The 22,541-nt window shown below is 41.0% G+C and overlaps 2 protein-coding genes across 2 annotated transcripts in view; both read right to left on the bottom strand.

Annotated features, from left to right (window-relative positions):
• Positions 1 to 3,558: 3,558 nt before the first annotated feature.
• On the bottom strand, positions 3,559 to 6,680 carry LOC143414077 (homeobox protein SIX6). Its single transcript, XM_076877723.1, has 2 exons — positions 5,359 to 6,680; positions 3,559 to 4,370 (listed from the first exon to the last, which is right to left on the bottom strand). The coding sequence occupies exons 1-2, from the start codon at positions 5,928 to 5,930 to the stop codon at positions 4,205 to 4,207; spliced, it is 738 nt and encodes a 245-aa protein (XP_076733838.1). The 5' UTR covers positions 5,931 to 6,680; the 3' UTR covers positions 3,559 to 4,204.
• Positions 6,681 to 7,302: 622 nt separating this feature from the next.
• ppm1aa (protein phosphatase, Mg2+/Mn2+ dependent, 1Aa) overlaps positions 7,303 to 22,541 on the bottom strand; it is a 43,626-nt gene continuing 28,387 nt past the window's right edge. Inside the window, exons 6-7 of the mRNA XM_012922467.4 lie at positions 12,482 to 12,566; positions 7,303 to 7,376 (exon numbers count right to left, since the gene is read on the bottom strand). Of these exons, the coding sequence (XP_012777921.1) occupies positions 7,318 to 7,376; positions 12,482 to 12,566 (144 nt within the window). The 3' untranslated portion in view covers positions 7,303 to 7,317. The remainder of the gene's footprint in view (positions 7,377 to 12,481; positions 12,567 to 22,541) is intronic.

Below are 22,541 nucleotides of genomic sequence, written 5' to 3' on the forward strand. Positions count from 1 at the left end.
TTGTTTTGGGGGGTTTTGTTTTGTATTTTTTTAAGTTGCTGGGGTGCGGTTTTTGATAGAAAAACGAAGAGGGCGGAGGACAAAAGCCCCGCTGAAAAGGGCACATTTCCCCTGCTGAGTGACCTCGACCAATTCAGGAGATGTGCTGACAAGGAAAATATTCAGTTTATGCCACAAGTCCAATACCGGTGAATCAAAATTATTATTATTATTATTATTATTTAGAAATAGTTAATTAATACCCTGCAGCACGCTTCGTGCATAGTGACCCCTTTTACACAGATATATACACTGGTAATATCACTGGGTTACAATTACTATTTGTGTGTGTGTGTGTGTGTGTGTGTGTGTGTGTGTGTGTGTGTGTGTGTGTGTGTGTGTGTGTGTGTGTGTGTGTGTGTGTGTCAAGATACTGGAGATAGGCAAACCGCCTATCTCCAAATTTGGTGATTCTGGAAAAAAAAGATTGTGGTTAACGGAAGGGTGAAATGCTTTAACCAATTTTGGATCAAGTGGAAAATAGAGTCTAATAAAAACAACAGAAATAATTTTCTGAGCAGATGAAAGCTGACTTTTTGTTGCAAAATGATCAAATGATACACCCACAGCAGTAAAATGCAAAACGAAACGCAAATATTTCCGCACACTGCATACTTTTCATTCTCAAGCTTTAAATAGCTGGTACTTTGCTGGTAATACTTTTTCTTAAGTACTGGAGTATTTCGTTGTTTGTTATCTGTACTTTTACTTAAGTAAAGGATCTGTATACGTCACACAAAACTACACGTTAATTAATACATCTTTGGCGAAGCCTGCGGTGCAAATGAAACCAAGGAGCAGAACAGTCATTTCGCATCATGCAAACTGTATTGTATTAGATTGTACAGGTGTACCTATTAGCCGAGTTCCCTCATGGCATAATAATCAGAATCTACGATGATGCCAAATGCAGCGGAATAAAAAGTACATTCACCGCCAAAAAGAAGCAGAGAAGAAGGAAGATTACCTCAAAATTGTGCAGGATTTAAGTGGTCTACTTTTATTTCCATTGCTGGAAACTCCAGAGCTCCTCACAGTGTAAAAATCAGCATATTCCAAATTTATGGCACATATTTTAATGCATCAGTGGAACAATGTGCTAAACTCCGAGGATCCAATCAATGCCTTACATTCACAGACAGCCTGTGGGTATTGCTTGGATGCAGCAGGTGTCCAGATGTACTCCAGCAAACTATCAGGATGTTTCTTTTTCTGTCTAAGCCTACAGAGCTCTACCAGGAATATCACCTCTGCAGTCAGATCTCTCGCGTTAGCTTTATTGTGTTATCAAGACGCTAAACGGGCTTTAATCAAACACCAGCTTCAGGGGATACTCCAGGTAAAAGACCCTCCGTGCAGATGCTCTCGTGGGTATTATATTTATTTTATCACCTGATGGAAACATTAATTTGCATTTCGTATAGATCTGAGTGGGGGGAAATGTGGGCATGCATAATAAAACGTAATATGATGGGTTTTCGGACAGTGAAGGAGACAAAATTTGGATCTTTCACAAATTTAAGGTGAAAAACTCAAAACAAACATTTTCTGCACCTGGAACGCACATTTTTGTGCGTTTTTGTTTTTTGTTCTTTTACCCAGGTGTTAAGCGTTCCTGCCTCATCCATCACAGTTTGGTACACCGTGAGAGGAGACTGTTGAGCATCTTGCGTTTTATGCCTGAAGGAAAACACGAATGATTCAATTTACGGTATCAACCAAAGGAAACGTCCAGGACGCATTTACGTATATACATACAATTATAATAAGTAAGCTATAATGGGGATCCAATTCAATCACACACAGCTTTGATATGTAGTCCTGCTTATAGATAAACAATGCTGCACTCCAGAGTGTCTGCACGGAAGGACGCTGATAGATTCGATCACAGTAAACACACATAACCAAGGCTGCTGCCTGCCCTTCATCACATATCACACCCACAGCTCAAAGAGTCTCCGCGCCACTTATCCTTAACTTGTTAAAAAATATTTTAAAGCTGAAGCATCGGTAAATATTCTTCTCTGACAAATACAAGTTTTCTAAGTTAAAAGATGTCACTTTGCTTCATTTAGCAAAAAAAAAAAAAACTTCGTTAAATTGCTTAATTCAGAACTTCATCGCAGAATAATCACCGCACTGCGTCTATGTGCGGGCTAGTCACAAATAAAGACAATAAAATAGTGATTACATCCTATTAATAGGCCAAGCCATGAGTTCACCCCGTAGAGAGCGAGGACACACACACACACACACGCACACGCACACACACACGCACGCACGCACGCACGCACACACAGGAGAAGTTGTGATTCTGCGCCCCAGACCCTCCTCGCGGAGTCTTTTCTTTGGATAGCGACCCGCGGTCGCTTCTCCTCACAAAACAGCGGCAGGACCCCTTTTGTCTGCGCTGGAACCCCAGACCCATCATTAGCACTGATTACCGCTGACCAGTTTGACAACCTTATTGACTGCGAGAAAGACTTTTTTCATGTAGTCCCCCCTTGTCCTTATTCTTAATAGAAACGGAAATATTTAGCTATTTTGTCCTCCTAGATTGAAAAAGAAGGAGCAAAAAAATAAATAAATCAAAAGAAGCACCCTGAACCCCCATTTAGTACCCTTCACTTGTTCGCTCTCTCCAATTCACCATACACGTTTGGCTTCTGTTTTGTTCAAGCTGAAAGGCTTTTGTGTGCTTCATAAGTTACAGTAGCCTAATTAATGGCAAATAGGAGGAAACCAGGTGGTTGCCCCATCAGCTGGAAAGGCTGACATTGTGGTTTAGTCTGGATTTTCTCACTGTGCTCACATCCCGCTTCTGTTTGCAGGGCAACACAAAGGCAGCAGAGGCTATGCAGATAAAATAAAATAAAATAGTTAAAAAGTTTTTTTGTAGCTGAAGGGTTGCCGAACATGAAATTAGGATTCAGTTGCGTGCGCGCACACACACACACACATCTAACTTACAAACTATATAGCTGTTGTCCAAACACATATATGTCAAGATAACATGATGCACGTGTGTATCACCGTGTTAAATTCATCGTCGCTGTCTGTTTATGTTAATTACTAGACTGCTTTGCCTCATGTACGGTCTGATTCTCGATGTCTTGGGAAAATGGACACTTGCACGATTTAAGAAGCCTGTTCCTGCGCCGTCTGTGCAGCGTAAAGCCCAGGTCCACAATCTGTGCTGTGTTTTGATCTCCATGGTCTCTCCCGCAGATCATCCGGGTTAGTGAGCCGGCCTTTCCGTGACCTCTCGCTGTCACCCTGCATTACAGGACGCAAAGCATGTCGGCCAATTAGGCCTCACTCTGAAACGTGTCAAGGAGTCGAGCATCGAGGTATCAAAACGAATATCACTAGAACGTTTGTCTTAGCGAAAAAATCCAAGATTATTATATAACAGCATATGAATGTTCATATTTTTACAGCTTTATTAACACTTTGTTTTTTCTCCTCTTACTCTATCCACACGACAATCCAAGAAATAAGACTGAACTTTAAACTCTCTTGAATCAACAATTATTTTTATTAAGTTATCTTTACGGGGTTTTTTTCTTTTTACTGAAACACATGTTCACTAAAGCGCGCATGCTCAACAGGTTTACCTGTGTAGAAGGTAAGTATTAAAAACACCAAGCAAATGAATATGAAATTCGAAGAGACAGAGCAGATCGTTTTAAATAGGCAAATAAACATTATTTATAAAACTTTAAAGTAAAAATATCACAGTTCTTTTCAACATGAAATACCCACAGAGAACAGCAGGTTAGGCGCGTGTGGATGTCTTCATCCCTTTTTCCTTTTTTTCCTTTTACTTATTTTTTCTTCTTCTTTTTTTAACGTTTCATCTCGAAGCGTTGGCTTATTAGTCCGTGAAATGTGTTTCGTCCAAGTGTTAAGTTCAGTTATCCGCACGTGGGTAAAACGCAAACAAAAGTATAGGCCTAAAAGGATAAGGACGGGCAGTCCGCAGCAGATCACAGATCCCTTTATGTTTTGGCAGCCGTCAAATATTAGTTTGTGTGTGTATGTATGTGTATGTGTGTGTATGTTCTTTTTTTTTTTTTATCTCAACGCAGGCACTATGACTTGTTTATTGGATTGTCTTTCACTCGTATCCCCTTTTAATTCATTAACACCCTCGATCTGCCCGTCAGATGTCACATTCACTGTCGCTGGAGGTGATAGAGATGGCCGAGGCGGCTGCTTTGCTGGACAGACTGGCCTCGGGACTGGAGGAGTTCCCCAGGCGGTCCACGGTGCCATCCTCGTCCGCCAGGGAGCGAACCGAGCCGCCGGACAGGACCTGCTGCTGGAGCCTGAGCAGAGGAAGGAGAGACATGACAATAAAAGCCCGTCTGTTTCGAGGATCATCAAAATTATTGTCTATAAGTATATAATATATACAGAACATATATAATATATTGTCTACATCGATTATTTACAAAATGGATTTTTTTATTAGATTAAAAAAAATTAAAAATCCTAAACAAACATACAGAAGAAGAAAAATGTCTACTTTTGCTTAAACAAAACAAAACAAAAATATTAAATGGAATCTGTGAAATCTGACTTTTTTCTTAGTGAATTTATAATTGATACATTTTTACCACGTACCACAGGGAGACAGCAAATATATTATTTGGATAACTGTTGGATATGGGACAATTTCAAATGTCATTCTCAGTAGTAAATGTCTAGCTTACACAAGGCTTTATGAAACATAACCTTATGTAAGTCGACCGACCATCTAACAGGCAGATAGAGCCGGTGAAAATAGTTCTTTGAAAGCACAACGTGACATCAGTTAAACTGCATGTAAAAGCAATTAGATTTATGTTGTTTGTGTTATTATTACTGCTAATAATAGTACCAGGAGAATACTGGAGTCACTGTTAATAAAATACCATTAATGTAGTTGCAGGGTCGACTTAATTTCAGTCGGAATATTACACTTAAATAATACAAATGTTTATTCAGAGTCCAAATAATTCATTGCTGACAGGAGAAAACGGAGAAACCCGTTGCCATTTTTTGGTTGTGCTGGTTGGCCATTTTCTGCGATTCAACACAGACACTGAAAGCGGCGTTTATTACAAAAGAAGAAGAAGAAAATCGGGATTACGGTATAATTTTGACTTTAATATGATTTGATGTCAGAGCTGATTGCCTCCAAAGAGGCACGTATACTAAACTGAAAGCAGGGCAAATCACTTGATGGGCAGTAATGGAGTGTGGGTATGTTTCGTTTCTGACGCGTTCGCGTAAATTAGGATTGTGGCGGTGACGGTTATGCACGGAGCTCACCTGTTCTTCGCGGCCGCCGCTCTGTCTCTTTGCCTGCGATTTTTGAACCAGTTTCCTACTTGTGTGGGTGTAAGTCCAGTAGCCTGTGCAAGCTCCCTCTTTTTGCTGGGATTTGGATAGGGATCCTGCAAATACCACTCTCTTAACAAGTGCCGGGTTCTCTCCTTGAAGCAGTGGGTTTTCTGCTCTCCATCCCAGATGGTTCTGGGCAGGGGAAACTTCTTCCGCACCCTGTATTTGTCCACCGGTCCCAGCGGGCGGCCCCGCAGCTTCTCAGCCTCCTGGTAGTGAGCTTCGAGCCACAGCGCCTGCAGCTTCGTATGCGACTCTTTGGTGAACTTGTGGTTCTCCAGGATATGGTAGAGTTCACGGAAATTGCCAGTGTGGAACGCGACGACAGCCCGGGCCCTGAGCACCGACTCGTTCTTGTTGAGGACCTCGCAGGCCGCTGGCGCGACGGGCAGCGACCAGAGGAAGCGGCCCAGGCGCTCGACATCCCCGCTCTCCTCCAGAGTCTCGCAGACCCCGGCGACCTGCTGGGGGCTGAAATTCAAGATGGGCAACTGAAACATGGAGGCTTCTCCCGTGTTTCCCTCTCCCCCTCCTTTCTCCTCTCTCTCTCTCTCTCTCTCTCCTCCGCGCCGAGTCCTCTGCTTCTTCTTCCCGTGCGCCGAGGCAATCCAAGACAACCCAGAAAACAAGGCAATCCCAAAGTTATCGAACCAATCGTCTGACCAGCCGTGAAAAAACGCACACGCCAAAAACGCCACAGAGGAGGGACAATGCTGCGTGGGGGCCGGCTACCGCATCCTCTGGGCTTGGCAAACTTGGCAGGCAAAGGGCTGAAGGTGCAAGGGGAAAAATTAAAGCCACTGCGGCGGTGTAGTCTATTTTTCAAGGTATGCTGGGATTGAATGTACGAAAGAATTAAAGCCCGAGCTGAGATGTATTTTTAAGGAGGGGGGAGAGAAAAAGACAGTCAAGCCCCCTCCGATGATTTCCTATTGGACTTGGCAGATCGGCTGCCCGGTTGCCATGGATGCACGTCAATCACTGTCAAGTTCAGCCAATCAGGCGGAAAGGAGCACTCAGCACCACCCTTTTCAAAAATAATATAAACATTTTGACCTTTTCTGCTTGGCGTCTTCAAACGTTTAGCTGCCTCTCCGTGCTCTCCTCCGCCTTTGTGCGCGGCGGGCGGTGATAAAGGAAGAGTCCTATATAGTGAAGTGCCCGAGCAGACAGACACGCTCAGTCTCCCTTTATGAAACAGGCTTTACGCAGCAAAATGACACATCCCCGCTGACTATAGGCTGCCCCGTCCTGCCCTGCCCTGAGGTAATAAATAAATAAACAAATAAATAAATAACAACAGATAATATTAGACGGCGTGGAAGCTAAATTCGACACATCACATTTGTAGTTGTGTTTAGCATGGCCTGCTAGGCTGCCATGCTTTCTGTGATGTACCCTCCGTCATAAGTCGGCCCATCGTACGCCTGTAAGAATCTTATAAAGCGCTACTATAAGCGCCTCTATACCGTATTTTAAATGCTTGTTTTGCCTTTTAAAATATATATTTTTGTCCTTTCGCACGTCTAATATAAAATTATGCCACAGTGCAAGTGCACAAATATAAATAAAGTGTGATTGTCGGTATTTATTAAAGCATTTCAACAGGACCTCAAATCTGCAGCCAACCTTGAACAGCTGCAAAATCTTTATTAACAATAATCATAATAAAATATTATCAGGTGTCGCCGGTGAAGCGCGCTCTTTTAAATAACCCGTGAACAAATGCTCCTTTTTTCTTTTCTTTTCTTTCTTTTCTTCCAAATGGCTAAATGTTTGCTGTTGTTTAACAGTCGTAAGTGTGATGACAGCCTTTAGGTACCTTTATTCAGTTTTGTGTTGCTGTTGTTGTTTTTGTTTTTGTTGTTATTTTTTCCTCTCTCTTTTTTAATTTACAGTAGCCTCCATCAGCGCGCACGCGTTTGCGTCCGTCCAGCTCGTGATAGCTGTAAAACAAAGCAGGGAGAGAAATATTTGTGTATATAGGATTATCATGGCCCCGCCAGGCGACTCGGTTTTAGTATCAGACACATTCCGTTTTGTGCACAGGCTGATTTAGTAAATAAGAGGGCGGATAGATAGCGCAGATGGTTTGAAGTGTCAGGTCAGATTATTTCATGGCTGGATACAGTAGTAAAGTTCATTCTGACGGAAAAGCCTGATATCGTTTTCACAGATACCCCCCACCCCCTCCCTCTCTCTTTCTCTCCCTCTCTCTGTCGTGCACGTGCGCGCACGCACCACACGCTCGATCCAAATCCCCTTCGGGATGTTTTTGCATGAATTATAGACTCTTGATGTGGGGTTATGAAATGCCTTCTGTACAAGAAGCTGTTCAGTCTTTGGCTGTTTCATTTTATATATTAAATAATAATAATAATGAGCACAATCAGTTAATTTGTCAAAAATATGCACCACGTTATCTTTCAAAAATTGCGCACGCAATTTGAGCAATGTACAGACTGGGACTATTTAACTTGTATTTGACCGGGGTCGCCACTCATTCACCCATACTACAACACCAATGGCAGTAAATAAAGAATAAGACCGCAATCGGAAGAAGCAGTGGAAATAAATTGTGAGGGCGACTGACAAGGTGCTGGCTTGAAATATTTAGCTGCCTGTAAATATTTCATTCCTGCAGGCTTCCCGACTCACCCTAAATTTACAAGGACTGCAATGCTTTCTCCAGGAAGCGTGCATCAATAAAAAAAATAAACCTGATTTAGATCTCTTAAATGGAGAACTGGAAATAACTATTGTACCTCATCCTGTGTAAACAACACGTCTACCTTATAGGCATGTTTTTAAAGATTTATATAATTTTTTTAAGAAAAAGTTGATTTTTTTTTCATAGTGACATTCACTATATGAGCAGGCTTATTGCGCTAATAAACAGGCGTTTGTGCATATTTATCTCGCGTAAAGGCTCACAAATGTAACATTTCCTTTTATTTAGCCAGTTGTTTCTGCTACTTCGTGAACTTGTGATTATACCTTATCCAACACCGCCACAGGTTGGCAATGCAATCCTAAATATCGACTGCTGAGCGATTGACGCCCAAAGTGTACAGCAATGCGTAAAGGCCTATGACACCATGTCAGAAGGATAGGCCTCCTGACACCAATATCTCCGCACATGCAGCGTAGGGACACAGTGGACGTCATTCAAACGCATCTGTTTTCTTTCTTTTGTCTGTTTGTTTCACCAATCCCAAAGCCTCTCTTCAGTCCTCAGTTACACACACACACGAACGCACAAACTTCAGGCTATTTCAGCTTTCTATATATTAGAGTTGGCAAATCCCTCTTGTTAATGCGGTGCAAGCAAAGGCAGCTGTAGATACACGCTTTCAGACTGAAGGGATAGCCCGCGGGTTATAACCGCCAAACGATTCAGTCTGACCTATTGGATAGTTTTGTAAAGAGTGATAATTGCAGTTACTAAAAATTAATTGTTCTATAATAACATGCACTGATATTCTTGCTGTGGCGATACCACCATTATTGCATATTGTGTGAATCGGTTTAAGCATTTCTATATGTGAATGTGCTGTTTAAACGTTTAAGTGAGATATTATTTGCAAAATATTTTACATATAAGAGTGTTGTAGCTTTTTTCTGTAAACGGCACTTGCAGTGACAGCAGACAGACTAAATGTGGACATATTGTTCAAACTGCACTGACTTTTCTGGGGTTTTTTTTCAGCTGTTCATCATCTGTCTGTGAAAGGATGCTTCATTAAAGGTGAACATTTTCACAGTGCAGTGTGAGCCTACTTCTTTTCACTAAAAGAAAGGGGGGTGGGGGCTTTTAAGATGCTTTTTCCAAAAACAGTTATTATGCAATGGTTTTACATGTCAGGGCCACCTGAGATCAAATTGAGCTTTTTGTGGCCTATAAACTGAAATGAGTGTGAAAACTTGTTATTTTGTACCTTCTCCACATCTTCTTACTCAAATCCTCAAATGAGAGACTTGGTTCGAGAAGACTGAAAACAATGTGGTGAGGTATAGGATGAGTCAAGCAAATTAGAGTAGCACCTAGTAATAAAATTCAGCTGTGACCTAAATTGAATGACTACAAATTTAATTCGGAAAGTTGCAAATAAAACTTGTCCACTGAGACTTTTAACAGGGTTGACTGTTATCTTTTCAACCCGCACATTTTTATGAAATAAAATAAAACCACAGTAACCGATTGGAAACCTTTATCATTCTGCACACACTAAAAAATACAACAGTAACCTACTGTAATGAAGAATAATGGAGGCTTTGTAGCACTTTATCCACAGTGGCTCATTATAAAGCTGCTGTGGCCGTAATTTCAAGAGATTCACTACATTAAAGAGTTTGAGAATATCACTGGCAAAGAGAAACAGCTTGATATATGCATGTTACTCGAGGTGGGTGGCAGCTCCATGACAAACAAGAGCATAAAGAGCACTGCAAGGTGGAGCGATGAATGAGGTGTTTACGATCAGAGATGAGTACATTTACTTTGTGTCATCACTTGCATGTAGCTGGGTCGTAGCTTGCCCTGGGCAGAGGGAGGGAAGGAGTGGGGAATAGTTAGATGCGAACAGGCTGGAAATGACCCAGATTCCCTGGGATCACTGGAGCAGACAAGACACTACAAAAGCCTGTCACCAAGAGCCATCCTGCCACTATCCCATACAGACCTACAGTACCTTTCTCTTTCCATCTGCTCATCATGTCCACAAGCCTGCTGAGATGTAAGCAAACATGTGCACAGGTACACCAAAAATGTTCGTGCCTGCTAAACAAACAAATGCCGGTCTGCATCTGAAATGCATAATATCACCTTTACTTTAAATATGCTCTGATTAGTCTCGCATGGAAACGGCACATTTTAAATCACTAAAACAGCATCAATTGAGAAACCAGAAGGCATTGAGGGAAAGCACTGCCACACAATGATAATGTACACAGCTAATTGCCCGGGCGGGAAGCCGCTTCTGCTTGGCAAAGATGAAGGATGCAAACATTAGTGTGTAGGTTCACAGGCTGCAGTGTTTCTCTCTGCTCGTGACAGACTGTTTTAACTTAGAGTCAGCTGTCCCAGCACAGGATTAACTTTCCAATTAAGACATCATGTCACCAACACAACCAATATACCTGAATGTATTGGGACTTAAAGAGACATCACTTCACTCATATGTTTGCCGTGCCTCTACAATGACAGGAGGGTTAAGCCAAAGCTCTCAGAGTTGTGTTTTCAAACCCGTTTGCCCCCGGGGCGGCAGTAGCTCTTGACGCTGTGTTTAATCTCTGGATTTGTGGTAACAGAGAAGACTTCTTATCCACTGACCCATTGGCCCTGAGTGTATGTAATCCACTGCCTTTCAGTCACACAGCCCAGCTGAAATGAACAGAGGAGAGCCACAATGCTGCAGCAGCAGCCAGTGTTGGAGGCTGTGTACACACACACACACAGACACACGGCCTCGTCTGTCCTGACACACATATAGCTCTCCCATGCTTTTGTTCCACAGGGCATCTACTACAGAGCTCAGCCATAATACTCTTATTATAACCAATGCACATGACATTTGACCTTATACCCACTAATGCTAGCTTACTCTAGCACACGCTATAGAATAAATATTCCACGATGCCATAAAGTCAGAGCGTAGACATGACAGCAGCAAGGAGTATTTGTGTGAGTGTTTCAATGCTACGTGAAGAGTCATTTTACCAACAAAACAGTTCATCATGTCACACAGAGGCCAAACAAACACCTTGGTCCAATCGATTTTCTGTTGTGTAAATCTCTGTAGGATTACAAAAGGTTGTACCAACTGTCTGCGGCCTATAGATGCAACTTTATTAAATCCCCCTATTGTCCTGCAGCATAAAATTGAGATCCCATTTACAAGGTTTTTCCAGAACCTTAATATTTCATTCCCACAGTGCGTCGGAAAATCGAAACGTTTTCCCCTTCCTCCTGTCACAAATGTAGGGGAAACACGATTTTTTTGTCGCAAACAAACAATGCAGTGAGGTACAGTGAGAGCGAACGTCTAATCTTTGGCAGAAAGCCATCAGAAATACCTTGAAACCTACCCTCCACCCCCCCTTTTTTTCTCAAAAACACATTTGCGGAGCATGCTATAGAGTGCATGCAATTGTTACATCCATTCCACTCTTGAATGCAGTCAATTTCTGACTAGATAAAGGGCTAAATGAAACTAGGGAGAGCGCACAGTGCACACCGCACCGCTTTATATAACCCGCGTTTGTGAGTGTTTGTGTAAGAGGGAGAGTAATAGAGGGCAGAAATTGCAAATGAACAAATGCATGCGTCGCCTATAGCACTCGCACAACTAAATGATTGTGTGTTTGAGGCAGCAGCTAAAATGCCAACCTGGTAATTATGAGCAGTAAAGCCTGCGTGTACACGCACTTAAGAACAACATGCATGAAACTGAACACAGCAGTAAGTGACTTTCCATATACATAGCATGCATTAAACTGGCATCCAGTGGTATGCTTTCAATCACTCCCTTGTTTTCTGACACACTGAACTGCAGCCATCAAGTCTAACAGTGAATGAAAGTAAACTGGCCAAATTGTAGTGTTTTCTAAGGTCCAAGGGGCATCGCAAGGGTCCAGTCGTCAAACCTGAGTACTGTATGAGAAGATATTATCAAATAAAAAAGCCTTTTCACTGAATGTACTGCATTGATGTAGCTACAGACAAACCGTCAAGACAGGTGGGTTGGCTGAAAGCTTGGTCTTTAGACCTTCCTCTGCAGCCACCCACACACTCTTTCTCCCTTTATCTATTTTATTCAATAACAAACTTTACAATACTCCAGGCTTGGAACAGGGAAAAAAAGAGCACTCTGTTTTTACATCTCAATGATCACAAATTAGCCTATTATTTAATACTATTATGAGGACGCTATATTCTAACTGAGACTGTAAAACCATTATTCTGAGCATTATATGAGGGACATTTCTATAAAAAACAAGCTTCTAAAAATAGTTTTCTAATTATTTTTGTCTCTAAAGGCGTCCAACAAACCTCCTCCTTGGCTCCTGTTGTCTGATAAGGGTCCCCAAGGGTCCTCTCGCTCCTTTCTTTGGTTGGTGGGGATGGTGGTCACCCTCTCAAAAAAAATAAGAAAAGTAAAATAAATAAAAAAACTCTGTCCATGTCATAGGATCTTGACGACACCCAGAGGTGACAGGAGTCAAAAGTCATCACACTCAGGAGGACCTTTGGCGCTAGGGAGCTACATGATGCGTGAGTCAGGGCAGAGGTCACAACGCCGCAGCCATGCCGCCTGGGCCTCACCTCCACTTCACATTGTCTAAGAGCCTCTGCTCCTCCAAGTCAAAATACACACACACACACACACACACACACACACACACACACACACACACACACACACACACACACACACACACACACTGTCAATATACTTTGCTCTTTTGTCTGCACTATCACAGCTTTTTCAGAAGTGACCTTTACACATATCTCTTTAGGATGCGTGCGACTTAATGTGTTGTATGCGAGTAGAAAATGTGCTTTTATTAAAAATATCCGCTACAAACACTTCATTCTTGTACAAACATGGCGTGCCGGATTGCCTTCATACATTTATTTGTTTGCCTTCTCATAATGACTACCTACACACATCCAGGCACTGAGAGAAAACTCAGGAGAATGAATCATACTGAGCTCCATGCAGTGGCTTCACCCTGAGGTTACAATTGCTTTGTAGTAAAGGGTACACTCGTTACTACGATGATCAAAAAGACATCTTTAATTTGATTAGTTTCTATAAAACACAATTGTTTCTTTGACACAGTATTTATCAGTGCCAATCGTAGAAGAGCAGCAATCTGTGAAGCTTGCTTCAGAAAAAAGAGATTCAGCATATAATGTGGCACAATTGCACTCACGGTCTCTTAGAAAGTGAGATGTTCTCATTGGCTAAGGTTATTATTTTCTAATCAATTCACCATGTAAATGAAATATAAAATAATAGCAGCAATTATCAAACAGGCTGGTTTATTATAAAAATGATACATACTGCTTAGAGATTTGAATGAAAGTGCATATTTTAAAGTTGGAATGTCCATTAAGCCTGCACTGGATCAAAGCGTGGATGCAATAATCTGCCTTCTAAAGAGTCCAGGAGTTGTCTGCAGTACAAGAGGCAGTGACCAGGGATATCCTGGATTTCCAGACTCTTAATATCTGTCAGCTGTGCTTTATTGATGGCTTATGTCAAATGCCATTCTGACAGAGCTCATTAGGATGAAGGGGATCATCTAGGTAGAGGCAGGAGAAGGCAGAGCTGGCGAGCTGCCTGATCACTGTGTGCACAAAGCTCACCGCACTACCTAGAGGGTGATGTCTCTGACAGAAGTTAGCTGACAGGGCTGCATGTGTGTGTGTGTGTGTTAGCGAGTGAGAGATGCAGTGAGGTGGGTGAGGGGGAGCACTGGGGTGCAAAAAGAAAGTATATGTGTATGTGTTGATGTCATTGCCTGGGTTACCGGGTGTCACTGAGCAGGTCCCTGTTTGCTTGATGCCAGGCCTCCAAACATAACTGACAGGCTGAGAGTCATCTCGCTTTCGCCACTCACAAATACTCAAATATTTATCCATGTACAGCCCTCTCAGTGCACTGCATGGCATCAGCAGTCTTGTGCTACAAGGACAAGGCCCTGTGGAGACTTCAGAGACCTTGAGAAGATGAGTCAAATAATTTCCTCACTGGTTCCCGCTCTTGTCCGCTCCACAGTAAATATAACAGCCTCCAATAGTCTTTAAAAAAGAGACTAAGATTACTTTTTATTTGCAGGTGAGCCGTCGCTCTTATTATGCTTCTCATATCAGAAAAAGCACATTTTACGCATCCCCATTCAGTGATTACTCTTTAATAGGCAGCAGCCTGTGTCTAATACTACCCTAAACAGCTGAATCCATATTTGCTATGGCCAGCAGCATTGCTGATGAGCTCAGACTGTTATGTGACATCTTAATATAATGATTAAAAATGCATGTTAGGAGGCCAAGCAGAGGGGTGCTCTGGGTGCTCCTGCCAGGGAAGATTAAATCATATACTTAACAGGCATGCAGGGGATTCGGGTCAATGTAAATGAGCGAACTGTAAAACATAAAATTCAGCGGTGGGTTTTCTAACAAGCAAAGTGATAAGATCAGAAAGAAGAGGACGATGATCAATAAAAAGTCTGGCTGTTAGCCTGCGCACGGTGAGCTCTAGTGACAGTGATATAGCAGTGCTAATTCATATCACTGGTGTCTGTTCAAGAAAAGAATTCCACATTTTAAGTCGGATAAAGATTGGATTCATTAGAGGAGGGATACAAATGCTCTTTTTTAAACTCAATGCATTTGTTACGTAACTGTCAAAGAATGTGCCACGAGTTTATTTGAGGTCTCGTCAGCATCCAGTTTCATTAACATCCTGCCAAATGGTTTGGCACGCTGCAGCACATCAGCTCTGACAGAGGCTGAGCCAGTAAAAGTCGAGACAGCGTTAATGCCATCTTATCTCTGAAGTTGTTTGTAGCCTGACCAAAAGCAATGCTGGGCCCGCTAATCCCATCAGCCAAAACACATGTCAATACAAGACCCGAGCTGAGCTGAGCTGCACGGATCGATAACCTTTGCTCTTTCATTGCCAGCACATGTGATCATACACAGGTAGACACACAAACAGACCCTCAATTTAAAAAGAGGATTGCAGCCATTCATTTAAACTTGAACACTAAGTGCAACCTGTTAAATTCCAGAAATATGAATTTACAGTGAAAACTGTCATAGTTATTTAGTCAACGAGGGAAAATTATGTTAAATCACACATTTTGTGTTGTTATTTAAAAAGTACAATTAAAGTATAATTGATTGAATATTTATGTAATTATTTTTTACAGTAATATTTATTGTATTATTAATACATTTAATGCTGGCCTTATTACATGCCCACATTTAACAAAATAAAACCCACACTGATAAGACATAATTGAGCAAATAGTTGTGATGGTTACTTAATGTTGCAATTTTTGATCTGTTCATTTTATAATAAAACATTCCAAACGAGCATTTCACTGAGTCATCCAGTTCATTCAGCAGGCTAATTTAAAAAAATATAATCACCAAATTTACTAAAGTATTTGATCACATGGCAAAAATTACTTTTCACTGCTTTCACTCAGTTATTTTGATAATGTAAGCTATAGAGGTATTTTACCATCCAATGTAAAGCCTATATCTCATTCCTGGCAATTAGTCAGCCTCCAACATATAAAGCGATGCTATTGTATACAGTATCTTTGCTTTTTTTTCTTGCTTTTTTTTGATACCTTGGTGGGTTCCTGAGAGTTTTTAGCATCACCATTTACAATGTTCCAAATGCTTTTAGAAACACTGACTGTCACGGCCTTGTGCTGAATAATACAGCTTTAGAGAGAGCAAGGGAATTTTCCTCAGGGCACAGGTGTGCTCTGATAGTCTCATAAGCCCCCGGCAGCACAAAGAAAGATAGCTGCTTTCTTGGTGAAAAGGATTATGGAGGCACAAGGTGGAGAAACAGATCAACAATGGCTTCTTCATTTGGGTGTATTTGGTTTTGACCTTCAGACAGAGCTTCAAATAAATGCAACACCGAGGGGGAAATCAAAAATCCCGATGACCCTGAATCTCTACACCCTACGCGGGCCTGGAATGAATATGTGATGTTGAAAGATGTAACACATTTTCAAAAAAGCAGAGAGACGACGTGTGCGGGTAAGGCCTCTCCAGAACTGGCAGCACCAGCAGCCGCAGTCACTTCTTTTCATGTATTCATACACTTGAACACAGAAGTGCTGCCAACATAAACCTATAAATGACGATTTAAAAAAGCATAAGCATCGTTCCAGTAATGCGTACCTAAATGTACACGTGCTAATTGTCTTAACTAATCTTTTGGATAAGCTTAAATTGCTCACGACAGTATAGATAAAGACATGTATTCTACATTTCAGTCTTTTCCACCGTGCTCATAACTTCTGTCTGCAGATGTGGCTGGATGGGACTGAGATGCTCGACGAGCAGTGATGGAGTTGACAAAGTAAGTAGTCAGACTGCTAAGTCAGGCATTCAGGAGAAAGGCAAGACACTTATGGAATGAGAGGTGAAGCTGAGGGAAGTGTTTGCTCAGGAAAATTCAATGGATCTGTCAAACAGGGGAAAAAAGCAATAAAAAAACTGTAATATGGGTTTGAGAAGAGAATATAGATCTGTATAAGGGAGAAGGTGATAGCTTCATGCATACATACACAGCAAATATCTCAAGAGTGTGCTTGGGAGAAATATCAGCATTTCAAATGGCAAATCTCCCAAGCAGGGATGCCTACAGGGAGGTGGGGGCTCAGAGAAATCCTGCCTGTCCTTGTGTGTCACTTACCAGCCACAGGAAAAGACTTTTTTTTTTTTTTTTTGCTGATAGCGCAAAGTGTCTCCATGAGGCTAATGCTTTATGTCAGATTCTATACTAACTGGCACATTAGAAAGAGAGGATCCACCTTTACTTTCCCCCATAAAAGCATTTTCCTTTTGCTACAACACTCAACCGCAGTAAGGGTTTTTTTTTAAAGTATCGACACAGTTGAGAAGCTGATGACTAGGTTCTTAGTAGGTAGTAGAAGGGTATTGTAAAATCCTCTGCCATTCACCCTGTTTTGTGTATTTTCTCTCCGTTTTATTATCTGCACTTCAGCAATGAGGAGAGCTAGACAAGTGAATTGATGGGAGGGTGGAGCGGGGTAGAGGGTTTGGGAGGCGGTGTGGGGGGTGGAGGGGATGGAGGGGAGACGAGGTAAGGAAGAAAAACAAAACAAAAACAGACAAGGAGTGCCAGGCTCTGGAAACTGGCATGCTGCAGTTGTATGTCAGTCACCTAGCAACAAGTCCTCCCCATCACTTACCCCCCACTTCCCCATCTCCTGCTGCGCTCTCTAATTCAACAAATCTGCTGAGAATGTATGGTTGCTCCTCTAACAAAACGTATTCTGTGCTGGCGGCTAAGGATGTGGGCCTCCACTGAACACACCACTCAGCTGCCCATTGACCACCGGGGCCTTTCTCTGCACACACTAAGGAGTGAGGGACAAAGACCCTGAAAGCAGGGGCAGCTCCACAGAGAAAACATTTGCTTGTAATTGTGTTTGACTGCATAATGAAAATGATGTTCTTTTTTAATTTGGGCTTGTTAAGGCCACAACTATTTTCCTCTGGTCACCTGATTATTATAAAGAACCAAACCCTCACTTGCCCTATTGGGCGCAGAGGGGGGAAATATTGAAAACGGTCCAAAGACCTCCCCACTCTTTACTTTAACCCCTCTTGTGTTTCGAGTGTTCACTGGTAAAAACATAAATATGTAGACTCTGTTCATTACAGGATGGGAGCGTATGCTAGAATGAGTTCCCCCTTTTCTTTTTTTCCCTTCCTTCTAGAGAAAGGATAATAACAGCGAGGCACACATAGGTGCGCACACATACACAAATGGGAGCGCAGCCATGCTTGCCCTGAGTTGTGAAGCTTTGAGAAGGTTAGCATTCCTGGTCCTACTTCAGTAAAACAGACCATTAGTGGGAGCATCGGGGTAGCACCCAAAAGAGTGCTTCAATGGACACATTCACATCCAGTGATTATTTGCACTTTTTAGCCCCCAATTTCCTGTTTTATTTATGTGTGCGTTTCCACATTCATTTGGCTTTCCTCTTTTTCTGCTCACTACTCTCGTGTGGCAAAGGTGAGGAGCATTCAGGTGAATGTTCAGGCTCAGATAGAGAACATTTACAACAGCTTTTGGTTTAATTATTGTTTATGAAGGCTGCTCTACACTATATTTCTGTATTTTGTTAAAATAAATAAATTATTTGAACACTATTATGCCCTTTTTTTCGCCTGGCCGTGTTACATATGATTTATGTCAGAGAATCTTACGCATCTTTGAATCCCTGAAGGTTTCCATTCAGCCTCCCTATGGACATTTATTCAGTGATTTAATTGATTCGAGCCAGGGTCTTGTATTCACAGTCATCCCCAGGAAACTCCTTGGTAAAGCATGAGTCTTCTAAGAGGTCACAGGTAAGAAAAATAAAGGGCTGACCTCTGCTCACTGATATTCAAGCATATATACTAGTTTTCTGCCCTGCAGGCCTGACTGCCACGTTGGCTCGGGTGACCGTGATGGTGGCCTTCCTAACAAACTGCAACACCCTCTCAGGTCGCACCTTTCTGCAAGTGCAACCTCAGAGTCATCTCTGTTATTGAATCTCACAGCATTTATAGAATTAGGTGGATTATGAGAACATCCTCCGGTATGCTTTCATAATCCCTCCAGGCACAGCTAACGATTAACTTGGCTTTCACTGCTCTCCTGATTATTTTCACGTATATGATCAAAGATTTGAACTAGAAAATTCATTATTAAAACTAATGCAGCCTAATGCACCAACACTGCTATTAATTGTGTCTTCAGTCGGTGCACTAATATCAGTGAGGCTATACTAATTACTAAAAGCATCTTTCAGTAAAACACAATAATTGTCCCCTCAGTTTCAACAACAACTGAACATTACAAGCTTTAAAGTGCGGCACTTTCATCTTACACTGTGACATACATAAATACACATTACACATAAAAAGGAGAAATGCTAAATGACCGACAAATCAAAGTGCTTTATTATATCCTGTAAATGTACTATTACCATAAAGCAGTCCACCTCAATGAGTGCTGAATTACACTGAATTGCTTTTTGGAGCTAGCAGTATTAAAAGGATTGCCATACTGGCATAGAATACACCAAATTTAATCTATGCAATATGCAGATTTGTCGCTTGGCAGAACATCAATATTCAACACATTTAATCATTTTAATTTTGGTCATTTTTCAAGTAATAATGCTAAATATTACTCTAGGTCTCGATTCTAAAATGTGAGCATTTCCTTTTATATCAGTGTAGTTAAACAATTTAAAGTTTTAGCCAGGTAAAACAAGCAATCCGAACAAATCACCCCATTCCTTAAAATTAATATCAGGGGCTTTTTGTGCTTCCTTTTTTTAAGAATGACATTTTAGGGATTATCCATGCAAATAACTGCCAGATTAAATGATCCTGAAAATAAGCGTTAAACTAGACAACACCTAAGCCTAATTCTGATCAAATGATGAGATAAATTTCCTCCTCAAGGTGGAAGCCCTTTGAGATTCAAAGCAAATCTCCTCTGTCCTCCTAACTTGTTGTTGGGACCGAGCAGGTGTAAAGACTGAATAGTCTGAGGGGTCAGATGGGACTGACTTACGTCGAAGGATCCTGTCAGCCTGGAGTGGCTAGAGGGTCTGCGGTAACACCCCTCCCACTGAAGATTAACAAGTTTCAGCGCCACATTGACGAGGCTCTGCTTCATTTATTGTTTTTTCCCCCCTAAGTGTCAACAAGTGAGCATGTCTGTCTGTGTGTATTTTCAGGACTTTCACCATAAGGACCCCACCTTTGACACCAATTAAAGAGATTATGTCTTAAGATGAGAGGAAAGCTATAGTTGTGTGTTACGGCAAGTGATTGCTTTTGACAAGGTCAAAGGGTACCGTGCAACAGTGCGTGACCCCAACAGGGCGGAGATGGGAGCAAAGAAAAAGAGAATAATTACTTTTTTAGACACTGAGACGTATTAATGTAACAGTGACAAATACTTGGCCTGGAAAGTATGAACAGCAGTATGCTATAGGGGCAATAAAAAACAGTAATGAACTCTTTCTGAGGGCTTATAGCAGCAGCTCTCTTCTCAAATAGCCTTTACACATCAGCATAAGAAGACTAGAATTGCAAAAATGATTAGTTTTATTTCAGAAAGAATGGCAGTAACTTTATACATCTTTATCATAATTTGGTTTAGCTTCAAATAATGCTCCAGAGTGCAGAATATCACACCCTGCACCCTGAAGAAAATTGATCAAATTGTGCTGGCACGGGTTTTGAAGCAGCAGGTAGACTAATGCATTTGCTGTAGCAGCTGAAAATGTGTCATGTACTCCTCACGTAGATATGAAAACTCATCTGGTATCTTATTCATACCAGGCGTGCAAAAATGACCATCATGTAACAGAAACTGTAAATACCATTGTCACACTGCTTTTCCATTTGCCAAAGAAATCAGTGAAGTACAAATGAAGCTAAACTTGACTTGCTATGAATAAAAGAGGCAGCTCTGATTCTCCAAAGACAACAGATAGGGCTGATGAGCGTGACATGATGGATCCACTTTAATAGATTATTTAACCTCTGTCATGCGTTTGTGTTTTTTTTACCTTTCTTATTGCAGTCACTAACGCTTTTTTGTATTTAAAAAATGTGCTTAATGTTTTGTTTTGCTTAATTTCTATCTAAAGTTTTCTTATTATGATTATGCAATTTCTCCCAGAGGTTTTACGACAGCCTTAAAGTGTGGAAAATGAACATCATCATTAATAAACTAGCTTAAATAATCGATAAGACGCGGATGTTCATTGTATTTGCGTGGGCTGTTAATTTTTATGACTTCCACGGAATCATTTTTGTTATTTAAGAAAGTAGTATTCTTATTATTGATCAGAAATAAAAAGCTTTTATAATGAAAAACATTTTTTAGCTAGGTTATTTATTTATTTAGTACCTTTTAAATGAATGAAAATAAATTATAAAACTGTAGGACATTATTATAAAATGATGGTAACACTTTATAAAAATATATGATATAGTTCCAAGTCTGTAATGGCGTATTTATTTTACAGCTGTCTAGTTTTTCGAAGGGTGACAACGACGATAAGATGTTAGAAAAATGTAGCCCAACCATCTAATTTCTTCTTTAAATATGCAACAGAGGAAATCAACTATATAAGCTTGACAAGCAAAAGAAAAAAATCATTGTTGCGTAATTAACTTTTAAAGAGTCTTAAAGTCACAGCACCTCGAGGAGCTGTGTGCTGCAAAGCCTGTGTGCTAGCTAAGATCATTTCAGAGAGTTTTTAATAGTTTCCGATGTCCTACCTTGATGTGGAGGGCAGGTTCATCCTGACTCAAGTTTTGAGCCAACGGGAGGAAACTCATCGGCCTCCTCCTCCCCGTCTGTACTCCCCCCACCTCCTCCTTCTTCTTGTTGTTGTGTGTTTTCATGTTAATTGGCAGCAGTTGAACTGTGAGCCGTAAATCAAGAAGTGCACAGTGTATTAATGAGTCGGACCACCCAGGAAATCTATTTTCTCCGAACTTTCTTAGCGGACAATAAGAGGATACTCGAGTCTGCCATGCTCCGAAAACTATGAATGAACATTCACAAGAGCAGTGCTCCCCTGCTGCCACGTTTCAGCTAATGGCTGCTATAAGTATTTCCTAAAAAAAAAAAAAAAAAAGTGAAGAATTGCAAACAATAACAAATCATTTGTGGAGGGGGGTTATATGTATTTTTATACTTGAGCTTGGAATCAATTAAAAGACCTTCATTTCTGAGAAAAAGTTCTTTATAACTCTGTTAAAGGTTTGAGCATTTTGCAGATCATTTCACCCATAATAACTTTTTTTCTAATATGGAGGAGGAGTTATTAATGCCAAAATTTTGCAGAAAAGTCAACTTATGGCAGGCTTTACGCAAAAAAGAAGGAAAGACATTTCCCATTACAAGTCCTTTTTAAAAATCCACCTAAAAAAGAAAAAAAAAATCTTACTATAAATAAATGTTTTTTTTCTCCATAAGAGTGGATCCTCAGAACTGAAAGCAGTACTATAATTGTCTTCCATTATTAAACCCCACAAAGCTAGACCATTGGCTACTAAAATACCAAGGTTAGTCTTGATTAAATGTCTTTCCAGGGCACAAAAAGCATGTTTTACATAAAACATCCTTCAAGGGGATTAAAGTATGATGTTGGAAAAAATATATATAAAATATTGCTGATGGCAAGGCCAAGCATCCCATTTCTCAAATGAAAGGTATCAAAGAGATTAAAGAAAAACCATTACAAATCAACATACCACTAATATGCCTGCATCTGCCCTATTACCCCCTCCCTTTCCT

The sequence above is a fragment of the Maylandia zebra genome, linkage group LG19 (assembly GCF_041146795.1).
Source record: "Maylandia zebra isolate NMK-2024a linkage group LG19, Mzebra_GT3a, whole genome shotgun sequence".
NCBI classification, from domain to species: Eukaryota; Metazoa; Chordata; class Actinopteri; order Cichliformes; family Cichlidae; genus Maylandia; species Maylandia zebra.

Excerpts from the sequence above, each read along its gene's own strand:
- LOC143414077 (XM_076877723.1), bottom strand. The coding sequence starts at position 5,930 with ATGTTTCAGTTGCCCATCTTGAATTTCAGCCCCCAGCAGGTCGCCGGG. Across the intron at positions 4,371-5,358 it reads GCGGCGGCCGCGAAGAACAG|GCTCCAGCAGCAGGTCCTGT; the intron begins GTGAGCTCCGTG and ends TCCTCTGCTCAG.